We start from the raw sequence: 25996 nt of genomic DNA, 5'->3' as shown, positions 1-25996 counted from the left end.
GGCGACGGCGACAAACATAATACGGCCGGGCAACAATGGCCGCGCTTTGTTTTTGTTATTTTGTGTTTTTAGCATTGACGTCGTGCACTTGGGAAAACAAACAAAAATGTACACAAAAGGGAAACAAATGGAGGAGAGCATTTCTTTTTACGTGCTTCCTCCTCGCCACCCGAGTGGCCTCGCTCACGATCGCCGACGGCATTTAGAAAAAGCTCTCGCGAGAAGGGTACGCATGTGGTGGTGCGTGTTTAGTAGTGTGTCGTAGGGGAGTTATGTGAGGGGAGTGATGTCCTCCAGTACAGCTGCGAACCGCATGAACTTGGCTGCCTTGCAGAGAGTCGATTCTGCGGTCACCGAGATCGTCGACAACGCGAGCCAAGTAGCCCTGTACAAGTTTGCCTCGGCGACAAACGGCTGGGTGAGCCACCCTGTTGTGCGGCTATTTTTTTCCCTCCCGATGTTCGCTCTTTCCTCAAACAATAGCTCGCTGATGACCGCTGTTGCGGGGCGGTCGTCCGCGCATGGTGGCCACGAAGCAGCCTCTAGACCTCAATACAACTCCCTGTCGCAGTCTCGGTGTATCCGGTCCGTGCCTCAAGATCTTGCACAGAACGGCTGTTTGGTTCCGTTACTCGGCGCTGCTCGGGGATGGACCTCTGCTGAATAGGCATAACGCAATCTCGGTCTTGTGCTCTGCACTAGCAGAATCGCGTAGCATTTGGTTTTGGGTCATAGTTAATAGGTTGCAGAGACCTACTGCCGACGTTTAGCAGACTTCAGAAACTTGCGGTTCTCATTGTGCAAGGGCGATGTTGAGAAGGTTATAGAAGACGCGAAAAGAGCGCGATCGGTCTCGATTTGTTTTCAACCCAGAGGTCACGACGCTTTCGGAGTTTCATGAAAAGTGCCGAACTCTAAAGTTGTTGCCGTATGCGAGGTGAGGTTCCGAAGTGATCGCACGGGCTACCGTCGCATATGTGCGCGCTGTGTTGTCGAAGGGATTGTTTTGGTTACAGTATTGCAGTTTGGGTCTTGAAAAGCCTATCATGTTCTGCAGGTGAACGACTCGCGTATTGTTTGCTGTGTGGGCTAGTGCACTGTGAACAACGGCGTTTTGTGTTCAAGAGCAAGGCTTCGCTGCACCGAATATCATGCCGCGTAATGATTCGGTTTACTTTCGCGAAACATTCGATAAGAGAGGCACAAGACAATAGTGTCCTCAGCCTTTTCGAAGCTTTAGACGATGAAGTGCACCTCGCTTACTTTGCTGATGTTGTCCCTGTAGGCATTGTCCTTGTGGCACGTTAAAAAAAATATGTGGGAGTTGTACTGGATTAATTATTATTGCTTGAATTTTCTGTCTCCTTCGTCAAAAAGCATTTGTCAACACTTGAAAAGTATGGGGCTATGAATACTAGCAAATTCAACAATGTGGTTTTGCAATTTCTCTAGGTCATTGCACATGCTGACTGCATCCATCAAAATGAGTGCATTGTTGCATTATTGCGCTGAAGCTTACATATTGTCGAACATGCCAAGGATGTGGTCCTCTAGTACTGTGGCTTTAACATTGGCATAGGTACAAAAGCGAGCCACTTAATTGTATTCAACACATAAAGCGTGGTTTAAAATCATCTGCTTCACAACACAAAACACACTGGCAGTCTGGTTGGTTTAGTATTGCCAGCTCTGCACACTCTGACACCTTAGCAAGAATCATGCTGCTTTGTTTTTCTCACTGTCCTCTGATACCTCTGCATGTTGTCATTTCTCAAAGGCTGTCACTCCTCACCTGCTAGAGGATTATTGTGCCTGCAATTGCTGCAACATTTAAAACCTGTGACATGCTCATTTTACTTCTAGGAGGCTGGCTGCCTTGTAGTTTAAAGATAGTTTAAAATGTCTGTCACATTCGCATGTTTTTGTGCCAGATCGAACATGCTGCAAAAGTGTAATTGGAACAAGTGTAGCACTTAAGGTACATTCAGTTCACTTGCACTTTCTGAATTAGTTTAGGAGGTGCTGCTGTTTGTTTCACCATTGCAGGCTTTATGCAGGATGAGCTAACAGCATTCCCGCCACTCGTCGGAGAGATAGCGCTGGGCTCGTGCTGTGTGTCTTACTGATTCTGCATGAGTAAGAACTGGCACCAAGCTGGCGGGAGCTAGTTTACTGAGCAGAGGACAAATTGAATGCACCTTTATTCAATGTGGCATGTTTTGTACGTTGTTATACTTAGTACAAAAAGGAATATCATTTGTGCATTGTGTCTTGAGGCTACTTTTGATTAGGTCCACATCAACGAAAAGTAGCACAGCATAACTTGTCACTTGGCTTATTTTGGAAAGATTTGGAGCCACCCGTGCACTTATGCAGTGAGAGGCACAACTGGACCTTCCTGCCGTAAACTAAGCCATAGCATAAGACTATACCCGGTCATAACCTAAGTGTTCAGTATAAGCTCCACTTGCAAAACCATACTGCGCATACTCTCTGTGCAACAAAAATAGTTTTCAAAAAAGGCCAATATTGAAAGTTTGCCTGTGCCGTTATGTTGAACTCGGCGAACGCTGTTGCCTGAACGTAAAATACAGAGTAATCAGCTATATGTTTGCAACTGGATTTTTAGATTGTCGTTGACTGTAGTCTTATACTGGTATCACATGGCCACTTTCATTTCGATTGAGCCTGATCTGTATGGAAATTCTTGACTGCAACTTGTTCCCGACTGTAGCTTGCGCAAAGGAGCCAATTGCGACTGAGAAATTTGATCCCGATCAGGCTCGATCATCACCAAAAGTGTACCTTGTTATACCCATTGCACATGAGCTTAAACGCTCATTCTTTTCACAGGCTACTAATTATTAGAATTGATTAAGGCTTGCATTGGGGCTAGTTGGAATAACATAACTTGTACCTATAAAGTCGCTCTGCAAAGTTGAAACACAGGGATGCGAACAGCGCAGACGAAGCACTTTATAAGTAATTATCAGAATCCACTGCCAAAAACTTCTCTCTTGTTGCTTGTTCTTTTTTTTTTTTATGATTAGACTCTAGAACACCGTCTGATTCCCACACTTTTGCCTTTTCGTTTAATTGAATTTATGCGGCCTAATACCTAAAGGTCAAGAGTGCTGGAATGCTTAATAGAGTGCTTAATGTAAGCCATCCTTAAAGAAGCTATGAACAGCAACAAAATGAACAGAATCTTATTCTTGCGTGTGACCCTAGTCGTAGGTCATTTATATGATTGCATGTCATGGAAAACCATCATGCTGGGTTTTCATTCATCATCTCAGTCTCGCCAAGCTCTCTTGTCATCTAGTAGAAAAATGTGTATGTAGATAAGGTTGATCAGATGAATCCAAAAACATAAACAGACAGCCCTATCAAAACAGACCAGAATAGGCATTATGGCTTGGCTGAACATTGTTCACAGCCTGTGTAATGTAGCATTTAAAAAACATGTTAAAGAAGTACTCTATCATTCACTGCATTAAATCTGAACTTTGTCCGATGCATTTGCATACATGTTTTTGGAGATGGTTGGTTTTGCGAAAAAAATATTCAGAAGTGGTTGGAAACTGGTAATCATTATTGATTAAAAACTCCTTTTGCATTATGTGATGATGTTAATTGCCTTTAGATATCCTTTCTAGAGAGGGCATCTTTCTGAATGACCCTGTCACCTGTAAATTTGTCAATTAAAGAAGCCAGAGGACTTTGTTCTCACGCTGCATGCATACCACATTCTTTGTTCATCTTTTTTATTAATTGCAGCAAAAACATGTCTCGCTCTTTTTTTTTTTTTTTTTTTTTTTTTACACAGGAAAACTTAGTGCCAGTTGTAGAAAGCTCATGCATACACTTTTCCACTATTGCATTGGGCATCAGAACCAATACTTTTTGGACTGCTACAAGCAATTGCAGAAGATGCATACTTCAACTTTTTCAGCACTTTCAAACAGGTGTTCACACGGTCTCACAACAGTCCACTGCAAGTATGTTTGCACCCAGGAAGCTCACATTGCAGAAATCTATAGGTCACGAAACCAACTAGCCTTCCCTTCAACGTTCATAGTTTTGTGTTGCACTGTTGCTTCTGTAGTTCTTTTAAGAGTCAGCTTGTATTGCTTTACTTCGTTAATGTTCCTTTCATTCATGTGCAGGAAAAAACAGAAATTGAAGGAGCTTTATTCGTCTTTGCATGGTGAGCACCATTTAATTTTTTATTTCTATTTTTTTTTTTTCATTGTTCTGTAATCGAGCGCACAGAGTTCCATTCATTTTCCATAAGCACTACTCGGTGCTTCTTCCTGCAAAATGCAGTTGTATTCACATTTTTTTCAATATCGCATTGCACAGTGTTCATTTAGGTTAGCGAACACGGCACACAAGTGCATCTGTTGTGTTCATATCTCTCTTGTCCTGACATCTGGGCCAGTATAACATAAAACTACTCCAATTTGTTTTTATTCCAAGTTGGCCATTAGCCCTCTGTGATAGGTCAGAATGGTTCGATTCCAGCCCATATGGGCTGGTGCCATGCGTAAATGGGCTGAGCCTGAACAATTTTTCCCCATCAGGGAGGGCTAATTGCCGATTTGAAATAAAAACAGATTGGAATAGTTTTATGTTAAACTGTCCCTGCACTATAAAAGTAGCTTGCCCAACTTATAACTCATGCATACAACAGATATTATGTATTTCTCTTAGTAGCACTCACATTTGGTAAATCTCTTACTTAGAGCAAGATTAAATAAAAGTTGCCACTCAATCATGGGCACCCTATAGCTGCCATGTTTGGTGGCATGTCTAAAGTTGATTTTTTGATGCCTAAAAAAATAGACTGCACGATTGCTTTTGGAGGGTTCACACCACAGGCCTAGCATGAAGGATGGCCCACTCTTCAATGTGGCTGGCCGGCAGGTTGCGGAGGAGGCACACCTTAGTGCGCAGTATGGTATACTTTAAAGAGACCAACTATTCTGTGTTCAATCATGGAAAGCCTCAAGAATTCCTAGCATTGTTCTTCTTTTTTTTCTGTTGGCGGCTGATATAGTGAACTAGGAAGGCATCAATTAATGAAAGATCAGTGTGGACACCTTGTTGCCTAATCTCAGTAGCAATTGATAATTAGGTGTTTCCTTTAACATTGGACCAACAGTCTCGCATTCAGAGCCTGCCTCTTAATGGCTTGTGTCTTAAAATTTCAAAATGATCCTTAGAAACACTGTGGCACGAAGCTGGTAGCTTTACAGGGTTGCTTGCTAGACAGTGAATGAAAGCATTGCACCAAAACCAAACTGCAATGCACTCAAGTTTCTAGACACTATATCAGTTACACCCTTTTCCTTCTCCTTAACAGCCAACTTCCCCCTCTTTCCCACTCTCTTATTCTCTCAAATCGGTCGCATTACCTCAAAGGGGCATTGGAACACTCTTGTGAGCCTTTCTTCATTGTTTCAATGCTTGGTTATTTTCTATCTAAAATAGCATAAATTCTGAGGAGCCATATTCTGTAACAGTTTCATTTTTCATTCTTCTTATCCATTCTATCAAAGTGGCTGATCCCAGCAATAAGGGCAGCAAGACAATGACTGAGAAAATTATGAAAAGCAAATAGGATGGGAAATAAAGCCCATTGTCACAACATATAGCTCCAGGTGTCTTGTGCCAGAAGCTCCAGGAAGGCATCTCTCTTAAGTTCATTAGACTTTAAAATGAACTTCAGTGTGCCATATTTACTGTCAAACTGTCCTTCTGCAAGCCTTTCAAAGTTTAATCTGCGATAAGAGTAATCAGTGTTTATATTGTGGTATGGTAAGAATTAATACTGCTAAGCAGTTTTTGTTGCATGGCAGCTACAGCATTTAGCAGCATAAAGCGCAAGGAGTTTGAAACAAGCCAGTGTCAGTGGGGCTTGAAAAAAGTTGAAGGTGGCAGTAAGAGTCATTTTTGCAACCAGCTGTTTGGTTAACAGTGCTGAAAATAGCAAACTACCATTTATAGCCTTTGGATGTTCCTAATGACATGGCGGCTGTTGCGATTGTGGTGTCAGGTACTACGGAAACTGCAACCTACAGCATTTCAATTTTGCAGTCCAATTTTGTTCTGAAACAGAAATGCTGCAACAGCAGCATTCTGTGGCAAAATAGCCAGGGAACCTTGCATCATATGGCAGTATTGCTTCTTTTAAAAAGCGGCGCACCTACACAAGTGTCGACACACAGCGCTACCTTGAACAAACAATATTCTCACGCTTGCGCAAGAAAAATGGTCAGGTCTCCAGGCTCCATTGACAGCATGAACTTTGGCATGTCATTCTTGAGAGAACTCCTCCAGCACATGACCCTAGCATGCTTAAGTTTTCTTTTCCTTGTAAACAGGTCAAAGACCCCCAGCCATGGCTTCATTGTTATGAACCGTCTGAGCACGACCAATCGTCTGGAACTGATCACTGAAGAGGTTGAGTTCCAAACTCAGTCGCCGTTCCTTCTGTACAAAAGTAGCTGTAAGTTGCATGGTCTTTTTTTTTTCTTTTGTTCTCGACACCTTTGAGTTACGCTTTAGAGGGCACGATTTGGAAGTGTGTTGTGATAGGGGCATTCAAAACCTGCACCTCTGTTTTTTGGTGTTTCATTTGCCATGGCCCTTCTCATACTCCGTCTTTCACTTCGCACCTTGGAATATTAGTATAGAGCAACCAAGACAAGGACACGAGAAGAGTACATGTACACACAGATGGGACACTTGTTAGCGTCCTGCATGTTTGTACGCTCTTCTTACTTCCTTGTCTTGTTCACACTACCCTAGCATTCCAAGATAGAATACTGGAAAGCACTCCTTGCAACCCTTGGTGATTTCACTCCGCACATTTTCACTGTGCAGCTGGAATCAACTGCATCTGGTTTTACAACACGAACGAGTGTGAAAGGGTTGGAAAGCTTTGTCAGAGGTAAGTGGCCACTGTGGACGATAAACAACACAATCTCACTGTGCCCTTTATGCCTGCTTGCGTGACCATTTCCAGCCTAGCAAAGGCCAGCAAGATGTCGTCCAAGTCAAAAAACCGCCAGCGCTGTGCCTCCGAGAGTGACAGCCTGCACCATCTTCAACTGGCCACTCCGGCTGTTTCACAGGATGGTGCCCCTAAGGACATTGTGGCCCTCCTGTCTAAGGCAAAGGACCAGTACAATATGGTGGGTGCTGAAGGACAACTTCTACACAAGACAATGTACAACTAGATTATTTTCGAGGTCCTCTTGGCGAGTATTAGTAGCTGGTGGTTTATGCAAAAACCAATAAAATGGAAGGATCTGCGCCACCTTCACGACGCCATACATTGTAGACAGCAAAGAGCTGTCTTTCACTTCGCTGTAAATTTATATTGACCTTGTGCACTGTAATTCAGTGAGGGGCGAAGGCTGCTGCTGCACTCTTTTAGCTTTAGTAAAGAAGACAAGGTCCTTGTGGGAGCCATAATTTTAGTTAAGAAAGAGATGAAGGCTTTCGAGACATGAACAAAATAGTTGAACAAAAATTTTGTAAAAAGGCGGAGCGTAGCAGGAACTATGGAAATGAGGGTGAATGGGAATATGCGATATTTCCACATGTATCAAATCTGCTTCTATACCTGTCACCTGATTTTGTTGCACTGTCATTTTTAAAATGTTTTACTCATGACATATGCATCGTGTCAGAATTCTCTTGTTCCGATATTTCTCTGGCCACTCGTAGCAAGACAAGCATTGAAAGCATTTTCCATGTCATAGCTGTTCTTGAGAAAATTCACACAGTTTTCTATTAAACAAGCTGTAAGTAAATCTTTGTGTGCCTTCTTCGCTATCTTAACTCTTCATTGTTCCCTGGTAGAAGGATGTATGTGTGCTACTGAGGTGTATCCAGTGCTACAGAGCTGTGTGGACCTGTTTTGGTAACTGTAGTGTGATTAAGGATAGAGTGGCAGGCTGTCTTGCCTGCCACTTTATCCGCCCTCCTGAAACGCGAAAGAAAGAAACATTTTCCGCTTGCATACCGTAATTACATCCCTCTACACCCGGCTATGTTTCTTGGTAAGGAACCGCTTTTTAACACCAAAGCAGTCCTCGACTTCTTAAAGGATGTAGTTCTACACGTTATAAGCCCATTAAATTCGTAGAGCATCCTCGCTCCAGAGGATGCCACTGCAATAATTGTTTTGAATAGCACATGCCTCAAGGCCCTTGTGTTCAAGGGCTCTAAGGAGGCAGTAGTGCTCTAGCATTTCTTATAATCTGATATATTTTACCTATCGTATCATTCTTTTTAAATGCATCTAAATGTTCCTAGTAGAAGTCATACGTCATCGCCATAATTTTATTATACAGATTTTACGCACTTTAGAGCGTATATTTTAAGGCCCCTTTACAGCCACGTCACACCAATTTCACAGTAGTCATAATTACATAGCAAACTCATTAGCACAGACATGGCGCTCTTTGGCCATACCTGGCCCTTGCGCCATAAAACCCCATACATCATCATCATGTAAGACTGCGTTCGTGTGTGTCCCATAGCTCTTGCATGCAATTTTTTTCTTGGGAGCCAGAAGAATTGGTAATCCAAGTTTGCACCAGTGCTTGGCTGCTAAGCTCCAAAGCCCAAGCCAAACTATCTTACCAGTTCCTATCAGTATTGCAGAAACAAATCCAACTCACCTGCGCAACCACACTTTTTGCTTTGCTAGCCATAAAGAAACTGTGCTTCTCAGCTCATTTCAGCCATACGATTGAGTTTGTGTTTCCACACATAATTATTTGGTGATTTACATTTCTTTCATTACCATGCATCCAGTTGCATTTAAAATTTAACAGCACAGTGAGGCAGAGCCTGCAGCTTGGAGCAAGTTTTCTTAATGATTTTGTATCAGTGTGAGAAGGGTAAATAATGCATGTAACATGTTGTGCAAATTGTGGAATAAAAAAATATGGGGCTTCATGTGCTTGTTTCGAGGAGTATAGCTTACAGAGAAACAGTCTTATTATTAAATGGCAATTAGGATTTTGCAACAAGAAGTCCTCTGAGCTAGCCCTTATCTATGAAAAAGAATGCATTACCAGCAGTTTTGAAAACTAGGAAATGGTACTCGGTGTTTTTGTTGGCCTCTCCAAACTTTTTCACTGTTTAATTATGTCACGCCTTACTGATAAAAAAAATCTTGAATTAAATGGCACAGGAGGACTACTTTTGCAGCTATTCAAACATTATATCTCAAATCACAAGCAGTTTGTCAGCATCAATGGCTCTGATCTTAATTTTTGAGCAGTCACATGTGGTGTGCCTCAAAAAAGCTTACTAGGCGCAACATTATTCAATGTTTACATTAACGATTTAATAAACATAGGCAACAATGCTGCATTTTTCATATACGCAGGCGATGCTAATATTTTTTTTTTAAGCACTTACCGTGAAAGGCTCATAGAAGAAAACACAATACAACTCTTAACAATTTTTTACATATGGATGCAGCTAAATAGGCTTTAAATAAATGCTAACAAAAATAAAGCAGTTATCTTCCATCCAAAAAGCAAATTTGTACGCCTAACAAAAAAACGTTGAAAATCTATTCTAATAAAGTTGAAATTCATTGGTGTCATATTTCACAAAATGATGCTATGGAGTTATCGCGCCAACTCTTTTCTGCCAAGATTAGCACGAGTTGTTTGCCTAATAAATTGCTATGGAACTGTAATTCTTGAGATAAAAAAGTTAATACAGTAGACTTCTCTTAATTCAACTCTGGTTAATCCGATTTTTCGTTTAATTCAATCTCAACCGAAGGTCCCGGCCTGCATTACCATAGCCCCAAGGTTTCATTATTTTGATCCTAAAATTGGCCTTCGCCAGATAATTTGAAGTTGATCAGTGAGCATGCACATGCCTGACCCCTATAGTGACCCCTTTAATGGGATCGTCTGTCTTGCAGAGCTTAGGGGACAATGAATGCGTTGAGCACATGTAGTCTGCAGATGAAAACTCCTATTTTTGGCCTCCCATAAGATTTTCAAGCAATAACGGTAGCTCACAATGTCTGATTACAGTACTTACCTGATTCTAATGGGCATCTTTCATTCTTTCTTTCTTTTTTTCGTTCAAATTTTCTCGAGAATCGCGTTTGTGGCATTCATATGCTTTGCCGTGTAACACGGCTATATTGCGATGAAGCTGGCCTTTAAAAAATAGTGGGACGAAGCTGAATAGGAAAATTATCACCATTGTGCAACACTTAAAAGACACTTGCTCTCTTTTCTTGCTAGGAAATTTGGTGTGTGTTAGATTTCTACTTTTTAGGAGCGATAATTTCATCGCTGCACTAGTTTTATACTTTGTACCCATAGAAAGGACGGCGTGCATTTGATTTGGGTGTGTGTTAGAATCTGGTAAATATTAGCAAATGAGTCAGCAGTGTGTTTGATTTTTTTCTGCATCTTGTTAAATTCGACCCGCTAGATAATTCAATAAATTTTGTTAGTCACGTCGGAGTCAAATTAACAGAAACTGGCTATGCATAATTCCCTATTTTGCTCGCATGTTTACTATTGTCAACTTGCTTAGGGTACGACCTCTCAAAGCAACCTTGAGAAAATATTCACCTTGCAAAAGAAAAGCATTTAGGTCAATGTTTCAGCTTATATCACCCTACAAAAAAAGAGCAGCGGTCTAATATGCCCATTAGAAAGCACTACACATTGCAACTCTGACTTCCTTAACTAGCAACCGCACTGCTTATAACACTCGACATGCTTCCTCATGGCTCATCCAAGCACAATGCACAAGCTATGGCAAGCAGCTATTCTCGTATTTGCTGCCCAACCTATCAAATCATCTGGAACAAGATGGTTATTATGCACACTTGCCCTGTTATCAATGTATCTGTGGTTGCCATGGGCTAGTCAAGCTCTTGCAGCTTTTATCCTTGTGCCCCCTTATCCTTGTGGTGAAATCAATCGGATCAAGTCAGAGGGTCAGTGTGATGTTCCTGCTCATTGCATCGCTGGCCTGAATCTTGGTGCTCTTTGCAGAAGAAAGCCGAGGCCTCCTCCAATGGCCAAAAGCAGCACCGAAATGGGACTCGGGGCCGAGGAAGCCGAACCTTTGTCTCATCAGCAATGGTGAACAGTGCACATTCAGAGGTGACCAGCAACGGCCACCACGCCAGTGTGCCATCCCCTCCAAATGTGCTGCACAAGCCCACACCATTGAGGACAATCACTAATGGCGTCGTTGCCACAGCAACTGCTGAGGCACCATCAACGCCCCTCAGCGTGGAGTCTCTTTTTGCTGCTGTTGGTCAGAAGAAGCCTGAGGTGTCGAGTGGGAGTGAAGATGCAAAGGAAGCCCTGCTAAGAGCATTGCTTTCCAATCCCGACAATCGGCTGGAGCACGTGGAGCGGATTCAGCGCAAGGAAGGTGAGCGATTGCGTTAATTTGCTAACTCTGATGCTAGAAATAATTTGTAGGGCAATTTCTGACCAGATTTAATAAATATAAATGGTGGAGAAATGGGAGACAGCCCAGTATGAACAACCATAGTTGTGATTTACAGTTAAGAGTTTTTATTTTAGTTTGAGAATATAAAGGAAAATAAAGACCAAAAACGAGATGGCTAACTAGTAGAGCACACAAACTAGGAGATTATGAACAACTAAGAGAAGTTCTTTCGATATCAGAAAGAGATGCACAAGCTTGTCTATGCACAAGCTTGTTAACAGTTTCCCTGGTAGCAGTTCTCCTAGTTGTTAGCATTTAAGGATACTGAGAAGCCCACTGTCGGCGTGCTCAATACAGTGCTTCCCATGGGACTGTCAATGTCAGGAATGAGGACCCCCCCCCCCCCCCCCTCGCCCCTGTCACTAGTCCTTTTCACCCAATAATTGTCCTGTTTTCATGCTGCTTAACTGATCACAAACCAGCAACATAACTTTCCTCTTACACTACCTTTTTTTTTTTTTTTTCATCTTAATAACTTTTTTTTCTTTTGTCACTGTCTGCATTCATCCAATCCATCTTTTCAAAGCAAAGAGAAGTGAGGGAGGATGTATTAGGTAGAGCAGGGACATTAAAGGGCCAAGCGTTACAACGAAACTGGCCACTGCTTTTTCCCACAGCTGATGCAAGTGGCGACGTGTTGTGTGAGCAGCCACGCCTGCGCGCGGCCTCCTGCCAGGCCAACATCTCGGCTTGGGAGGTGAGCGACGACCTGCGACAAAAGCTCAACCTGTGCTCTTCCTCATCCTCTGCCGAGAACAGTGTGCTGCCTCCGGTGGTAACGCCAGCCATGTTAGAGGTGGGCCTTGGCAGTGCTGAGCGCCACTCCTCGCCAACAACTGTTACACTCAGGGACCCGCTTCCTGGCAGAGAACCATGCAAGGTGAGGACAGTTTCCTTGCATTTCAGAAACTCCTCTAAACCAGACTCAAAAAGAGCAGGCTTTGGGTGGTTTTCTGTCCCACTGGTAAAATGGCCTTTGCTTTGGAAATGCCAGCTAAACTTCTGCAGTCTATTTTTCTGTTTGGTCTTACTCTGCAGCAGCCTTAGTTGGTACAAATATACAGTGAAACCCCGTTCATACGTTTTTCACCGGACCGAGGGAAAAAAACGTAACAGTGAGGAAAGCTCCAAAAATGAATGAAAAAAGTGCAGCTTCAACTATAGACAATTTATTTCCACAGAGTGCGCTTAGAACTTAAAGAAGAAGTCTAGAATGGTGGCTTGCCGTTTGTTTCGCTCGCTAGAAATCACCACACGTTTCTCAATAGCCTAGAAGGCCGCACTGCTGTCGGCGTCGCTGTGAGGTGCGACATACCTGCGGAGGAGGTCCAGAGCCACGACGGCTTCTCCAAAGCTAGTATTTGGCAACTCCCCAGCATCATGCGGCTCGTGCTCTTGCCCTCTTTGGCGTAATCATGCTAACGGGCAAACGATTGTTTAGTATTGCTGCGGAACGCGCGCGTCCGAGCAGCCCGGTTGCGCGCAGCGCTGCTTGGTTTCGCGAGAAATGTAAACAAGAGAGGAGAGCTGGCCTGATAGGCGGAGCAACGCCATGAGCAACGCCAACTTCCGGCTTCCCTTTAGCTATAGCTTCCCGAAGAGTGACGTCAGGGCCTCTCCTGAGTTTCCTACCTCAGTGAGTCGACCCATCCAACAAACCATGCGGTGACCATAATCACAGTGATGATAGTGAGAGCATTTTTCACGAATGGCCACCTAGTGGCGGCCTCTCGAATTGGCGTGCGGCTTCTTGCAGCCAGTTCCATAGCCAAGCCCGGTCAAAACTCGTCAAAAGCCAAAATGGCGGTTGGAGCGTGTTGCCTTCTTTAGCCCCGGCGGGTTCGGGTTGCAACGCATCGTGCGGGAACGTTTTCATAGCTACTACGTAACAGCGGGGTTCCTTATACATTGGATCCTATGGAAGTTATGCCGGGACCGGATGAAAGCGACGTAGCAGCCAGGAAAACGCAGCAGTGAGGAACGTAACAGCGGGGTTCTACTGTATTTCACTTTTGGTTCTGCTGCCATTGTTAGCTGCATTGCAGCTTTCAGTCCTCGCACCAATCGTAATGCTGTGTATGTCTCAAATTAACTAAATAAAGTAACCCAGTCACTGGCCGAGAATTGGAAAAAGTGTATGGCAGCTCAGTGTCTATGCAAACACCTCTTTATGCACAGTTTCTCCTTTCTTTTACGCTGGACTATCTCATGACACTGGATGCATCATACCTACAGTTACTATCGCTTATTAAAATCCTTTACAACTTTTGAGAATTTGGGGATAAAGCCAATGAAGATACGTTTCGGGTCACTTGTGCAGGCTCCAGCTGCATCGGATCTGCCTCTGCTCTCACCCATGGCTTTCACGAAACCAGTTGGCCAACCTGCTGCAATGCCTTTCCCCTCATTTGGCTCTGCATTGTTTGGGTCTCCTGGTAAGCACTTCGTCTGTCCGGGTGCATTAGCATTTTTCAGGTTTTTGAGATACAGGGAAACAAGGTGGAAGAGCACAAAGATGGGACAGCACACAATGCTATCAACCAATTTGTTCCTGCACAAGACATTTTTAAAACAAAGCTGTTATTGCAGACAGCCCATTCCTAAACCGAAGAACAAACCATTGGAGCTCGGGCAATAAATCTTTGAGAGGATCTCGGGCACACCAACAGTGATGCGTAAGCAAAATTAGACAGGTGCAGGACAATTTTGTACACTGTGGGAAATTGCCAAAGTTTCGTTAATCGCACCTTAGAGCCCTATGGAGTATTCAACAGTGGGCCATTTAGAGAACTATAGGGCCTACCAAAATTAAACTTGGTAGGAATAAAGTGTGTCTTGGAGGAACCTACTGGATAAAGGTCAAAATCACTTGTGCTTTGGGGGAGCTGTAGAAAATGATCAATTATGCGCTAGTCAGGGCTCATCAGTTAGGGGACTACCCTGTAAAGTCAATTGAGAGCTGCACCCGTGCGAGGGGGCCCGCACCCCCAACTTGGCAGCCCAAAATTATGAGAAATAGAATTCCAGCCAAGAAGCACTCGTGTTGAGTGTGCTTAGGTCATGCTCACGCATTAGTAAATTTTCGTGCACCTCTGCTAGACAGCGAGGGCTGCGCTTTGATCTCTGGCATTCAGGACACGGCCATAGATGGCTCAGAAGATGACTTAATCCACGAATGTGCTGGCGAAATGAGTGTAAGCAACAGTGACAGTAAAATCGAATACAAGTAGTCATGTGCACGGCGTGCATGAAAGAAAATTTATTATAAAAAGAAAATGTTCACTTTTGTGATGGTGGGCAATCACGGAGGATTACGGCAGATTTCATACCTGTAGTCAGAAAAATTAGACTGGACAGGCGGATCCCGTAAGGGCCACACATTGTCAAAATCGCGAAAGGAAGTGCAGCTTACACAAGTCTATACAGTAAAGTGTTTGCCGTTTGGGAATACTATAGCATCAAGACCAAATTTGGTATATGTTTGGTGAAACTCTGGAGGAAATACACACTTTCATTGGTAAGAAGGGGTACGTTCGTAGAAACATGCTGGAGATATTCCAGAGTTGTAGGTGCATTGTGGATGCACAATAGAAAATTTGCAATGTGCCACTGGAGCCTTTAAATGCTTCCTTGAGCAGTAAGCTAAATTTTTGAATTGTTCGTGTAGGCAAATAGCCAAGTATTTCCACTTGAAACTTTTCACATGTACAAAGCAGATACCTTATGCTTACAACTATCTGTTCGAAGGTATCATTCCAAATGCTAATTTGAGAGCATTAATTGTGAGCATCTTTATATTGTATGTTTGAGTAGCTGTCTTGACATGGCATGTGGAGGTGTTGAAGCGCTGCCAGTGGTGGTCCAACTGCGCCATTTGCGCCATTTTGCTATAAGTCGACTTGCCTGCTCCTGGCTGCGCCTGCTCAAGTGCCACTTGTGCGAACTGCGCATAAGTGCGGTATTTTCACGTTTTTGTGGCAATGCAATGTTTTCAGTTGGGCTATGCAACTATAGTCAACGACCAATTTTCCAGGCACCTGATAATTCGGACGCCTTCACGGCACCGCCACAGTACTCCGTAGAGTCAATGTGTAAGAACGTCTGAAATTTCAGATGCAAGAACCCATTGCCGTCCGACATTGTGGACATTTTTTCATGACCGCAGGTTCGAAACGGCATTGATTGAAGCCACCGCTGTCGCCATTTTGGTTATCTCGCCGTCTCGAACAGGCGCTTTCGCACGCAGATCCACTAGCAGCCGCAGCCACAACCGCGGCAACGTTAGGCCTAGCTACTTCGACGTTCACTACCAAAGTTCTTGCTGTTCGGTGAAGTGTTCTTCATTAAAACAATTTGCCGCTGTTAGCAATGGCACCGACTCTGCCTTTGTAATCATTGCCAATGGCTTCGAAGCTCAGAAAGCGCAACGCATTGCATGATGTCAGTTCCCTGAAGTCAGTTTTGTCTCAATGCACCAATACTACGCGGTGAAGCATAAGAGTGGGAAGGGGCAATTGTTGCGCCTGCCGTCTCCTATCAGAGTACAAGCACCGATACGCCTAATAACTAATAAGTGTACTGGCAGGCCTTCAAAGCCATTTCTGACGAGCCCGTGGCGATTTGAGCCTCCGGGAACAGTAAAACGCATGCATTCATTTTTTCTAACTGCCCGATATTTCGGACGTTTTCAAGTCCCCTAGGGAGTCCGAAAAATCGTACGTTGACTGTATTTGCTTGATTTTAACACACCCCCAAATCAAACACATGCACACTTTCTATGTGTCCAAGGTATAAATTAACGTAGAAATGACTTTAAAGCTCCTAAACAAAGTAGAAATCTAATGTACACTTTATTTTTTTCATTTAGCAAAAAAAGAAATGGCCAATAGTCTAATATGTGTTGCACAATGTGCACGTTATCTCATCACTCGTTTGGTGTCTGCAAAGCAATTCTGGTAACTTTTTGGCTGCTCCACATATGTCACAGACATTTCAAGTTCCCTTGAACCAGAAATTTGTATGGCAGTTCCTTGCCAAACAAAATTTTGTGATTAGATAAGTGTTGGGACTGCCCAATAATACGGATTGTTTGATTATGTATGGTTCCTGTTTTGCAGGTGTGTACGTGAATGGTGATATGGTGGCCAACAATCGGGAGTCTGTGAGCGCCCTGACCAAGGACCAACTAAAGGATGCACTGGTCCACATGTTGCAGGTGACTAGTTGCTAGCCTCTCTCTCTCTCTCTCTCTGCCCCCAGAGAGAGGAGCACTTTAGCACAGGTATATTGATCGGTATAGATGGGGCTCTTCAGATTCAGACTGTCACATTCAGATGCACTTTATTCCTCTCTCCTTTCTTTCTTTTTCTTTTTTTTTTTTATTCACGATCTATGGCATTATGCTAATGGGTATGAATACAAAAATACATACTCAGATTTAGGTGCATGTCAAATAAATTGCAGCCTTAAGTGGTCAAAAGTTATCCACATTCCTCTGCAATGCCATCTGTTATAGCCCAGATGTCGCTAGGGGACGTGATCATGTCCTAGCACTTACTATTGTTATAGAATGACAGATTGTTTAACTGCTGGTTCTGTGGTGCAAAGAACTTAAATGTGTTTCTCCATTATTGCTTGTTTCACAGACGGACGATAGTTTCTTAGTGAAGCTGCACGAGGCATACGTGGGGAGTCTCAAAAGCCGGTTCAACCTCGACACTCGGACTGGCAACGGCTCATCCACGGGAAGCCTCTTGTGAGAGCGACTCCCACAGGGTTGTGCTTAAGCAGCTCCTGTGCTCTAAGGAAAGTCTGCAGCGGCATAGCACAACTCCTGGCTTGGCCGCCACATCTTCAGGAGGAGCCACACTGTGCCACTGTGAGCTGTGTTTGGAGATGCCCTAGAGACAAAATGTCAGGCACATGCTCCGACCGCACATTGTTGGATGCGCTCAAGGAGGCAGTGGACGCTGGCTATATCTCGTCGTAATATTGTGAGCCCACAGTGGCCTGTCCGTCTGGTGGAAGACGAGAGCTACGCCTTTAGGTGGCACAGAGCTTCTGCCACTAGTGACACGTGGCGAATGTAGCTATACAGAGTCGTTTAGCATTGTGATCGACTTTGGGTCGGGAGCTTAAATTGTAAATTGTCGTGTCTTTGTGGCCCTTGTGCCTTTTTTGCAACTCTGTTGGGGCTCCTTGCTGCGTTGCTGGTACGTCATGTGGCTGAGACTTGGCACAAGCACATCCTTGGCACGCCTACAGTAATGTCTGTTTCCACAAACAGGCTTCAACTCTACACACCACCTCAACTAAGAATGAAGAAAAGGGTAGTGACATCGCTTATCAACTGCCGCAGTTACTGTGCTTTGATTACACGCCTCGGTGATTCTTGGGCTGTAATTTCATAATGAGGCACCTTAAACACCTGCTCAAAGACTGGTGTAGAGGGGTAGCTTTCAAGCAGCTCGTCATCGCAGGAATTTCTGAGAAGCGTTACTCAAAACTCAGTATCTACTTTTGTCAAAGGATGGAGTTAAGGCCAGTTTGTGAATACAGAGTTAAGCATCAGTCACACCTGGTCTTGTCAGACTTGCAGTAGCGTGGTTTGCTGTCACCTCTCTTAGCATGTATTTTTTTACAAAGCTTGATTGGTTGTCTTCATTTGAAAAGTGGTGGTGGGTTAGTAGCAAGCCGCTAGCGTGACTTCGCCACGGCTTCCAGCTTGCTGCATCAGTGAGAATTGCCACTATGGCAGGCAGTTTTTAAAGCAGATCTGTGCAGAATATAATGTTATGCTTTGATATACTGGCAATATTCACTGAAGCAGCAAGCTTTGGTGTGTCAGCACAGTTATTTTATGTATGAAAAGCATTCCTAAGGCACTGCATTGACATTGGTAACTGCCAGCGACAGATTTTTTACCATCACAAACATACTTATTGTGTGCAAGTTTCAGCTTGCACATGTCACGCTAAATTTACCTCGACAATTGCTTATATGAGAACAGAAAGTTCCTTTGTCTGACATGGCATTTATGTAAAATATGAATTAGTCTGGTTTGACCAGGCCTCTGCATGACTTCAGCAGGCACCTCGAACAGAGCTGCAAATCAAGGAGCCTCTCCTTTCTTTTATTAAGCACATTGCTGTCATCAAGCTTTAGCATATGAAACATACTAGAGCTTAGATTTTCCCACCTCTGCAGCGTATCGCTGGTTGGTTATTGACGTAAGGTGGTTCAGAGCAAACTTGTCTGGCGCTGCAGAGCAGAGCAGTTTTATGCTTTCTTTAATTTTTACTGCACTCATCTTCTTTGGAAGCTATGCAGCCATGTTCTCCAATTGGAGTAAATAGAGGCGGTAGGTTGGTAGCAATGATACTGCATATACCGGCATGTTGAGCTTCTTTGCAGGCTGGCGCATTCACTTTTTCTCACGTGCACACACATGGCACCAAAGTAGGGTTTCACCAGGGATTTCGTCATGTAGCTATTCAAATAGGAGGGGCAGTTCCATGCATTTGACTGTTTTCACACTGACCTTCGAGGTATTGTTAAGGGCCACTTTTCCTTGGGGAAAATAATATTTGACAAGCTCACTGATGCCTCAGAGATAGAACAAGAGAACACTGCAGTGGTTGTGAGAGGCTGTGGCAAGCATGTTGAAAAGTGCTGGGTTCAACCACAACTTCATGAACAAAATGGTGAATGAGGCAAGTTAAAGTTTATCAACATTCTAAGCAGTGTAAAATGAAACAATAATGAATACAGGAAAGAAGATGACACTTGCACAAATGTCACCGTTTTTCCGGCCCTGGTTCTTGGTATGTTTGTGCTGCTTTCAGAGCACCCCGTTGTAGACATCTAGCTGCAGTCAAATCCCATGATCTTGGATGCTGGGATTAGATCAGGGTAAGCATGTCTTGCAAGGTGCAAGTGAACATGGGGAAGTGAGTGATGCAGGCAGCTTGACGCTTAAGTCAGTGCTATTCATTTGGCTCTACAATTGCCAGAAAGCCACTGCAGCAAAGGACAGAAATTACACAATGCATAACTCTAGAACTTGGCCAACGTTTGGTTGAAAGCCTGACTCGGAACTAACTAAAGTGTCATCCATGCGCATAGGTTTGCATTCTGCTTTTAAGTTAAAAGCTTCAGGCCATCTTCAAAGATGAGCTACCTCTAATTTGAAAACCCCGAAGGGGCAATGCATGGAACCGCCTGCTTCTTTACAGCACGCTGTGTCTCTTTGGTCTCAACCCCATGAACAAAAAGACTGGTTTCTTTTTTACCTGAACATCTGGCCACGCTGGAGTCCAAGCTTTCTTTAGAAAACGCTATACTTTTTACAACCTAGGTTACAGTATAAATAGAGCCCATGATCTTATCTTTGACCTTGCCATTGGCTGCTGTTCTTTAATTTTAATTCATTGTTGAGTTTGTTTTTTACCCACACTGAAACGTTGGCCTGATTTCTTAACATGCTAGTTGATAAAACAAGTTTCAGGATCTTAACTTCAACCTCTGCCCTGCAGCCCCAGGCATGTCCCTTCTTGGCTCGTAGTCTTCTTTGCTCTTGTATGGGCCCATATCATACTTGCCATTTTTTTTTTCATCTGCATGATTGAAAAATGGTTCTCTTGTCACTTTTATCTTGTCATTGTGTCACATCCATGTTGCAGAAGTGTCTTTTCTTTTTCCTTTTTTTTTTTTAATCATCGGCTAGCTCCTGTCTCAGTTTGTCAAAAGGGGAAATGCAGTAACCGTTAGAGCACGAGAGTTGTTCTTTGGAGCCGCAGTGTGTGTGTGTTTATGTCTTGTGTAAAATAGTGTTTAGTGTATCTCATGCATACCTCCTCTGTCTCAAAGCATGATTACAGATTACTGTCTATGTTTGAGATGGGAGGCAGTGTGAGAACAAGGTTCTCATTTGAGAAACCCAGAGAAAATGAAGCTTGTAAAATGATGCAAGATGTTGAAACGAAGATGGCAGATCATTCTTCTAGTGGTGCTGTTTGATATTTTTTTTTTTTAGCACTTGCTAGAAGATCTTTCTCATAGTCTGAGATAGAGAAAGAGTTTCATTTTGGAGTTCTGCACTGTTACTTTTGACAGCTTGTCACGAAGCTCAATGGAAAGCTCAGGTCTGTAGGCCATGAGCATGATGTTCTACGACACCGTTTTTGACCGTCCCCATTCACATAGCTCTTACACGCACAGGTAGTTGTGAGGAAGCTTGGATGTTTGAAACATTGGCTTTCAGGAAAGTGGTCCACAACTTTGGAAATTGACTTCCTGAACACCATTTGCCAGGCATTTTTATGCTAGGCCAACATGGTAGGGGCACAGTGGTCCTAACGAACCATCAGCTTGATCAAGCCACTCACTGTTGTTCATAATTGTGCACAGCACTTTTGACACTTTGTGGACAACATTTAGGCATTGAAGGGCTTCTCTGCTCAGAAAACTGTTCAGCAGTGATTGCATAAAGGAGGTGTATGTGACAAGTAGCAGTTATTGAAAGTTGATGTTTGTGATGCTAAGCTCCTTCCTTTTTCTTTGAAACCTGAAGTGAAAATTATGTGGTCTAACAGGGTTTCGTGAATAGGTGATTTGTACATTTTTACGCAGTTATCTTGGAGAAAGGCTGGTAGACGTAAGGCAAGGAGCCCACTTTGATCCTCTCTTTTTTGCAAAGTAGGCCAGTGCATTTGAAGCTCGGTGCACTCCTGCCATCAGTTTTGGGGGCGATGCACCTTGCAGGGCTTGCATGTCTTTTTTTTTTTTTTTTTTTCTGGCATTTTTGTTGTTTTGAACTGTCATCAGCGCTGTTAGCTAACACTGCTGAAATGGAGAGACACCCTGGCAGGCTTCCCAAAGCTAGTCTGGGCTCATTAAAGCCACCTTATTAATGCAGTAATGAATAGGTAAGAATAAGGGCTGCAGTGCAAGCAAAGTAAAACGGTGCTACCTGCATGTTTGTGTATGGCTGCAGCTTGTGTTTCGTTTCTTCTGCCTTTAAACTTTTACATTATGCAGTCTGGTTACACGTAAGCGAGGAAAATTATGGGAAGCGTTGGGGTGATCTGGATGTCTTGTCTCATAATGGTACTGTTCTATTTATGTGGCTCGCTTCTTTTCTTTTTTCTTTTTTTTTCGTGGTGGACAGATACCACCTGTACGCGTTCACTCCTGTATGTGAAACCAGTGCTGGTTGATGTCACATGTGAAGCAATGTGGGCCTTTGTACGCAATGTTACTAATGTACAGTGTATATAGTATGATGTCTGCGTGTATGTGCATACATGTTCGCTGCGTCCAGTAGATGCTGGATCTCTCACAAGCAGCAAACTGAGACGGCAGTGCAAGTGGTCTTTGATTTTTGGCTCTGCTCTTGTTACAGGCTTTGCTGTTTTTTGCGATAATGGACTTGCAACTTCATAGCAGCCCTTCAGCATTTCTCATAGCATTGACCCATGCTTCTTAATTAATTATGCACCCTCTAAGATGTAAGTTTCCCTGACTCTTTAGAATTTTACACTGTTTAAGGTGTGAATTCATAACAGCAATGATCATCATCACTCTTTCATCCATTTTTTTGTTTGATGCTGCATGTCCTGTGCTTTGCTGATAGTAACGCATGATCATCTGAGCACTATGTAGTGTTCCTGATAAGAGATTAAATTAGCACAGGATTATTGATTAAGGTAATGTTGTGTGTCAAAATGAAAATCTAAAGGTTTGCACATTCTTTTGTGATATAAAATGTCTATAGAGTGTAAAGGAAGAGAGTAAACAGTAATAATCGGCATTCATTATACTTTTCTGTAGTGCCATTCACCCAATAATTTTCTGCGGTAGGTGTTGTGAGACTCGGAAACATTCCAGTCAAGTAAGTACCAGGCAGAAAGCATCAAAAAGAGGAAATGTACATGGATGATGATCATCATTCTGTAGGAAAGCTACATCCTAAAAGGTGTGAAGGTTTTGACTGAGTGGAGCAAGGACAGTTATCAGTTTGTGAATATGACTCACCATCAACCTATCAGTATGTCAGTGGTGTTCAGCAGGACACATCTGGGGAGTAGGTAGGGCATACACATGAACGCAGACCATGTGATACTGTGACCACACTTTGCTACAGTGTTCTCTAGAGGATACCTTAATTCATGCTTGTCTGGCTGGGTTCTGTGTTCCTGCCACTATCTATGGCCAATCAATGTCAAGCAGCCACTACAAACGAAGTCAGGTGACTTAATGGTACGAAGTTCCTGCTGTGATTGGCAATGTGTGATCCTTTTTAACATACCATCTTTGTGGCTGTTAGCATTGCAACTTCAAAGCAGCAGATTACAGTGCAGTCTCAGCTGATTAGAGTCCAGTGCCATACAGTTTGTATGTATGCACAAGCACAAAGCAACCAACTTGCCAGTCCACTCTGCCTCATGGTGCTCACTCATTGGCTAGTCAACACTCAACTGACATTGTCATTGGAGTAAGTTACTGAATTATGGAAGGAAGATTAGTGCTCACCTGATGCAGAAGGTGTCCAGTAAATGGTGGGTTGTATCTGGAAGACTGGTAAATATGTCGAGGAAGGTGGAAGGCTACCCCTAGACCTGAATAGCTGTAGCATATTGCCAACTTTGCCAAAGCAGACGAATGTAGGATAGGCTCCTCACCTTCATAGGCAAAAACAGCCTGTGTGCTTGTCGTGTGTGATGTGTGTTTATCCATATTTTCTATCTATCTTGCCTTCATAGTTTCTTAAGATACTTTTCATTCATGGAACATGCATTTAATTCCTTTGTTTATATGTGAAGCTTGCAATTGTACTTCATTTGTCAATGAGCTCTACAGGTTTTATGAGACTGCACCAAAATTCATTCAATCAGCTTCCAGTCGGAATGAATTGTGTGCTTTCCTTCTGAGGATTGGAATGCTTCGCTTGGCAACCTTCATACGTTCAATTTCCTTCAGTTGATGTGTCTCTCTATATTTTAGCGTTTCCAGGAGGCAGATGCTTATACTGTATGGTATCCTTGTTGATGTGGCTAAAATGCAAGAGTTAGTAGAACACATTTCAAAGAGGAAGAAGCTTGACAAAGACCAAGCAGCTGTGTGGTATATATATGAAAAATCATGAACAATGACATGAGTAAATATGCAGGACAATGCTTTGCTATGCTTTGTATTGCCTTTTACACTTTTTCGTCTGCATAGGGGTGGGTGGAGTGTAGCATTTTCAAACGAAGTCGCCCTCAATATGTCTCATCAGTAGTAGTCATAGTGGGGATGTGTGCATCTTCCGGTGGTTAAGAATCACATATATGGAGCTTTAGGCCAGAACTTCACTCTCCGCCTCTTCTCATGGAAAAACATAGCTCATGTTTTCTTGTTCTGACCCATGGGCAGCTTTTCTTTTAACATCAAATCTCTGTCGCAAATGGCTATCATTACAAAGATTTTCGAAGCTCTTTTAAGTTAGGCCATGTCACCTTTTCAATTTGCACAGCCTCGCAATAGTTGTTTCTTGCAGCTTTGAATAATTGGAGGTCATGCAGCAAAATGGGAGTTCATTTGTCTAACAAATGAGAAGTTATTTTGTCAGAGGGCCATTTCCCCATGACATACACTGTAGAGCTCCACATTGCATTGTAAGGATACCAGTTGGCATGCCGCATAAAGAATAAAGTTGCAAGTCATTTTATCATGTACGATCATCTTCAGCCAGCTGTAAGAGCTATCTCGTCAAAATGAAAACAAGTAGCCGCTCATTGCTCTTAACTAAAGTTGTTGAGAAACTGGAAATACATGCAGAGTTTTCAGTTAGCTGCTTGTGAGAAGGAATTGTGCCATCACCCGCCTGTTACATTTTGACATCCTGTGGCACAAGTGAGTATTTGCAAAGGTTGCATGTCAAGCTCATTCGAGTGTTGCATTACAGCGCTGTTGTGTTTTGCCCTACAAAGGCGTTGTATAGAATCACATCGTGAACTTCATTGCAACATACTTTTGTGTTTCCTAACTTAATTTGAAGCGCGGCCCATCGTCATGCTCTATCTGTGCATGTCATTTGGAATGCTTTTTCATGTTAAGCCTGCCATTGCATAATTTCATTTTGTCAGTTTCTATTCAGCATATGCACCTCTCTCTTGCTTTCAAGCATATCACTTATTTTTATCTCTTCAGCATTGTCGTGGTTGTACAAGGCGTTCACATGTCTGGGTAGCACCAAGTCTTTCTTAAATTGAACACATTATCCCACCATGTGCAATGCTACTCAGTGAGCAGAGTGGATCTTCTTGTGAAAGTAGGAAGTGTCGTGCGTGGGCACGCAGGCGTGTGTGTCTGGTGATGTTTTTTGAGGGGACTAAAGACGTCGCACCTTGTTTCGCTGTGAATGTGTGCATACCTGCCATGGGAACCTTTGCAACAATGTGTGCCAGTGGTCTGCTGTATCTGCGAAGCAAGGATTATCGTCATGTGGCATCCTTAATGCCCTTCATTTGGTGACTGTGCAAGATGCCAGGAGCAGGAGAGAGCAGCATCAGCAACACACTGCACAAGTCAACGAGAGTCATGTCAACAGAAGCTACAGTGTTTGTCCTTGATAACCACGTAGCACATGACAACTCCTGCAGCACAGCCCATCACAGGAGAGAGGGACTTCTGAATGTGTCTTTGTGGCAAAGCACTCTTGCTGGGGCTCGCACGAAGAAGCGGTCAGCATTGGGTGTTTGCCGTATGCTGACATCATCATTAATTTGCTGGTGCTGCTACTGCTGCTAACTCTCTGACAACTGGGACGAGGTCTTGTTATCTGGTCACAATGCGATCCCTTTGTTAGCTGCCTGCTCCGTGCCTGTGGAGTGTGTTGCTACCTGTCTCCTCATTGGCAAGCTGCTGGACCCAAGCATGCTGCACCTTATGCCTGTATGGACTGTGGTGTCGCAGCCATACGCTTAGATTGATGAGACAGGAATGCTTCATGCATTGAGGACATCCCTGCCTACGACATAGACTTCCTCGCCCTAGCCCTCCTACTGTGTTCTTTGTGTCAGCTTTCTCCACAGCTACCAAATAGGTGGTGTGTTTCAAAGTGTGACGTTGTGTCTGTGGGAAGGACATGTCGGTGTCTGTCGTAACTTAGGGCTTACTTTCTTTTTGACTGTGATGAGAAATTTTTTCTAGTGGCTGCAGCAAAAAGAACTGCGTGCGGCAGTGATGATACATATTGTGTCTGCATCTTATAGTTTATAGTTGAGCAATCAGTCTAGCATTTGAAAGCAGGGGATCGCTGGCAGTGTTTGGTTTTGGTCAGGTCGCACCTGTCTTAAAGTGTGCTGGAGTTTCAATGTCGCACTCTTATCTTTGTGGCTTAGCACACTTCACGAAACCTGTGCCTTGTTTCCGGTGGCAAACAGGTATACAATGCGTCTCATTAAATAAGTGGCGTGAATGC

The 25996-nt window shown here is 43.4% G+C and overlaps 1 protein-coding gene across 2 annotated transcripts; it reads left to right on the top strand.

Annotated features, from left to right (window-relative positions):
• Positions 1 to 127: 127 nt before the first annotated feature.
• Positions 128 to 25996, top strand: DCP1 (decapping mRNA 1). 2 transcript variants are annotated; one of them, XM_075669668.1, is made up of 10 exons: positions 128 to 418; positions 4170 to 4210; positions 6390 to 6514; positions 6892 to 6958; positions 7034 to 7202; positions 11064 to 11451; positions 12150 to 12412; positions 13853 to 13967; positions 16650 to 16747; positions 17178 to 25996. In XM_075669668.1, exons 1-10 carry the CDS (start codon positions 287 to 289, stop codon positions 17289 to 17291), a joined length of 1512 nt encoding a protein of 503 aa, XP_075525783.1. In that variant the 5' UTR covers positions 128 to 286; the 3' UTR covers positions 17292 to 25996. The 2 variants fall into 2 exon arrangements, with proteins under 2 accessions (XP_075525783.1, XP_075525784.1); XM_075669669.1 differs by lacking the exon at positions 128 to 418 and adding an exon at positions 465 to 937.

This window comes from Dermacentor variabilis, chromosome 9 (assembly GCF_050947875.1).
Source record: "Dermacentor variabilis isolate Ectoservices chromosome 9, ASM5094787v1, whole genome shotgun sequence".
NCBI classification, from domain to species: Eukaryota; Metazoa; Arthropoda; class Arachnida; order Ixodida; family Ixodidae; genus Dermacentor; species Dermacentor variabilis.
This window is presented reverse-complemented; position numbering and strand designations above follow the sequence as displayed.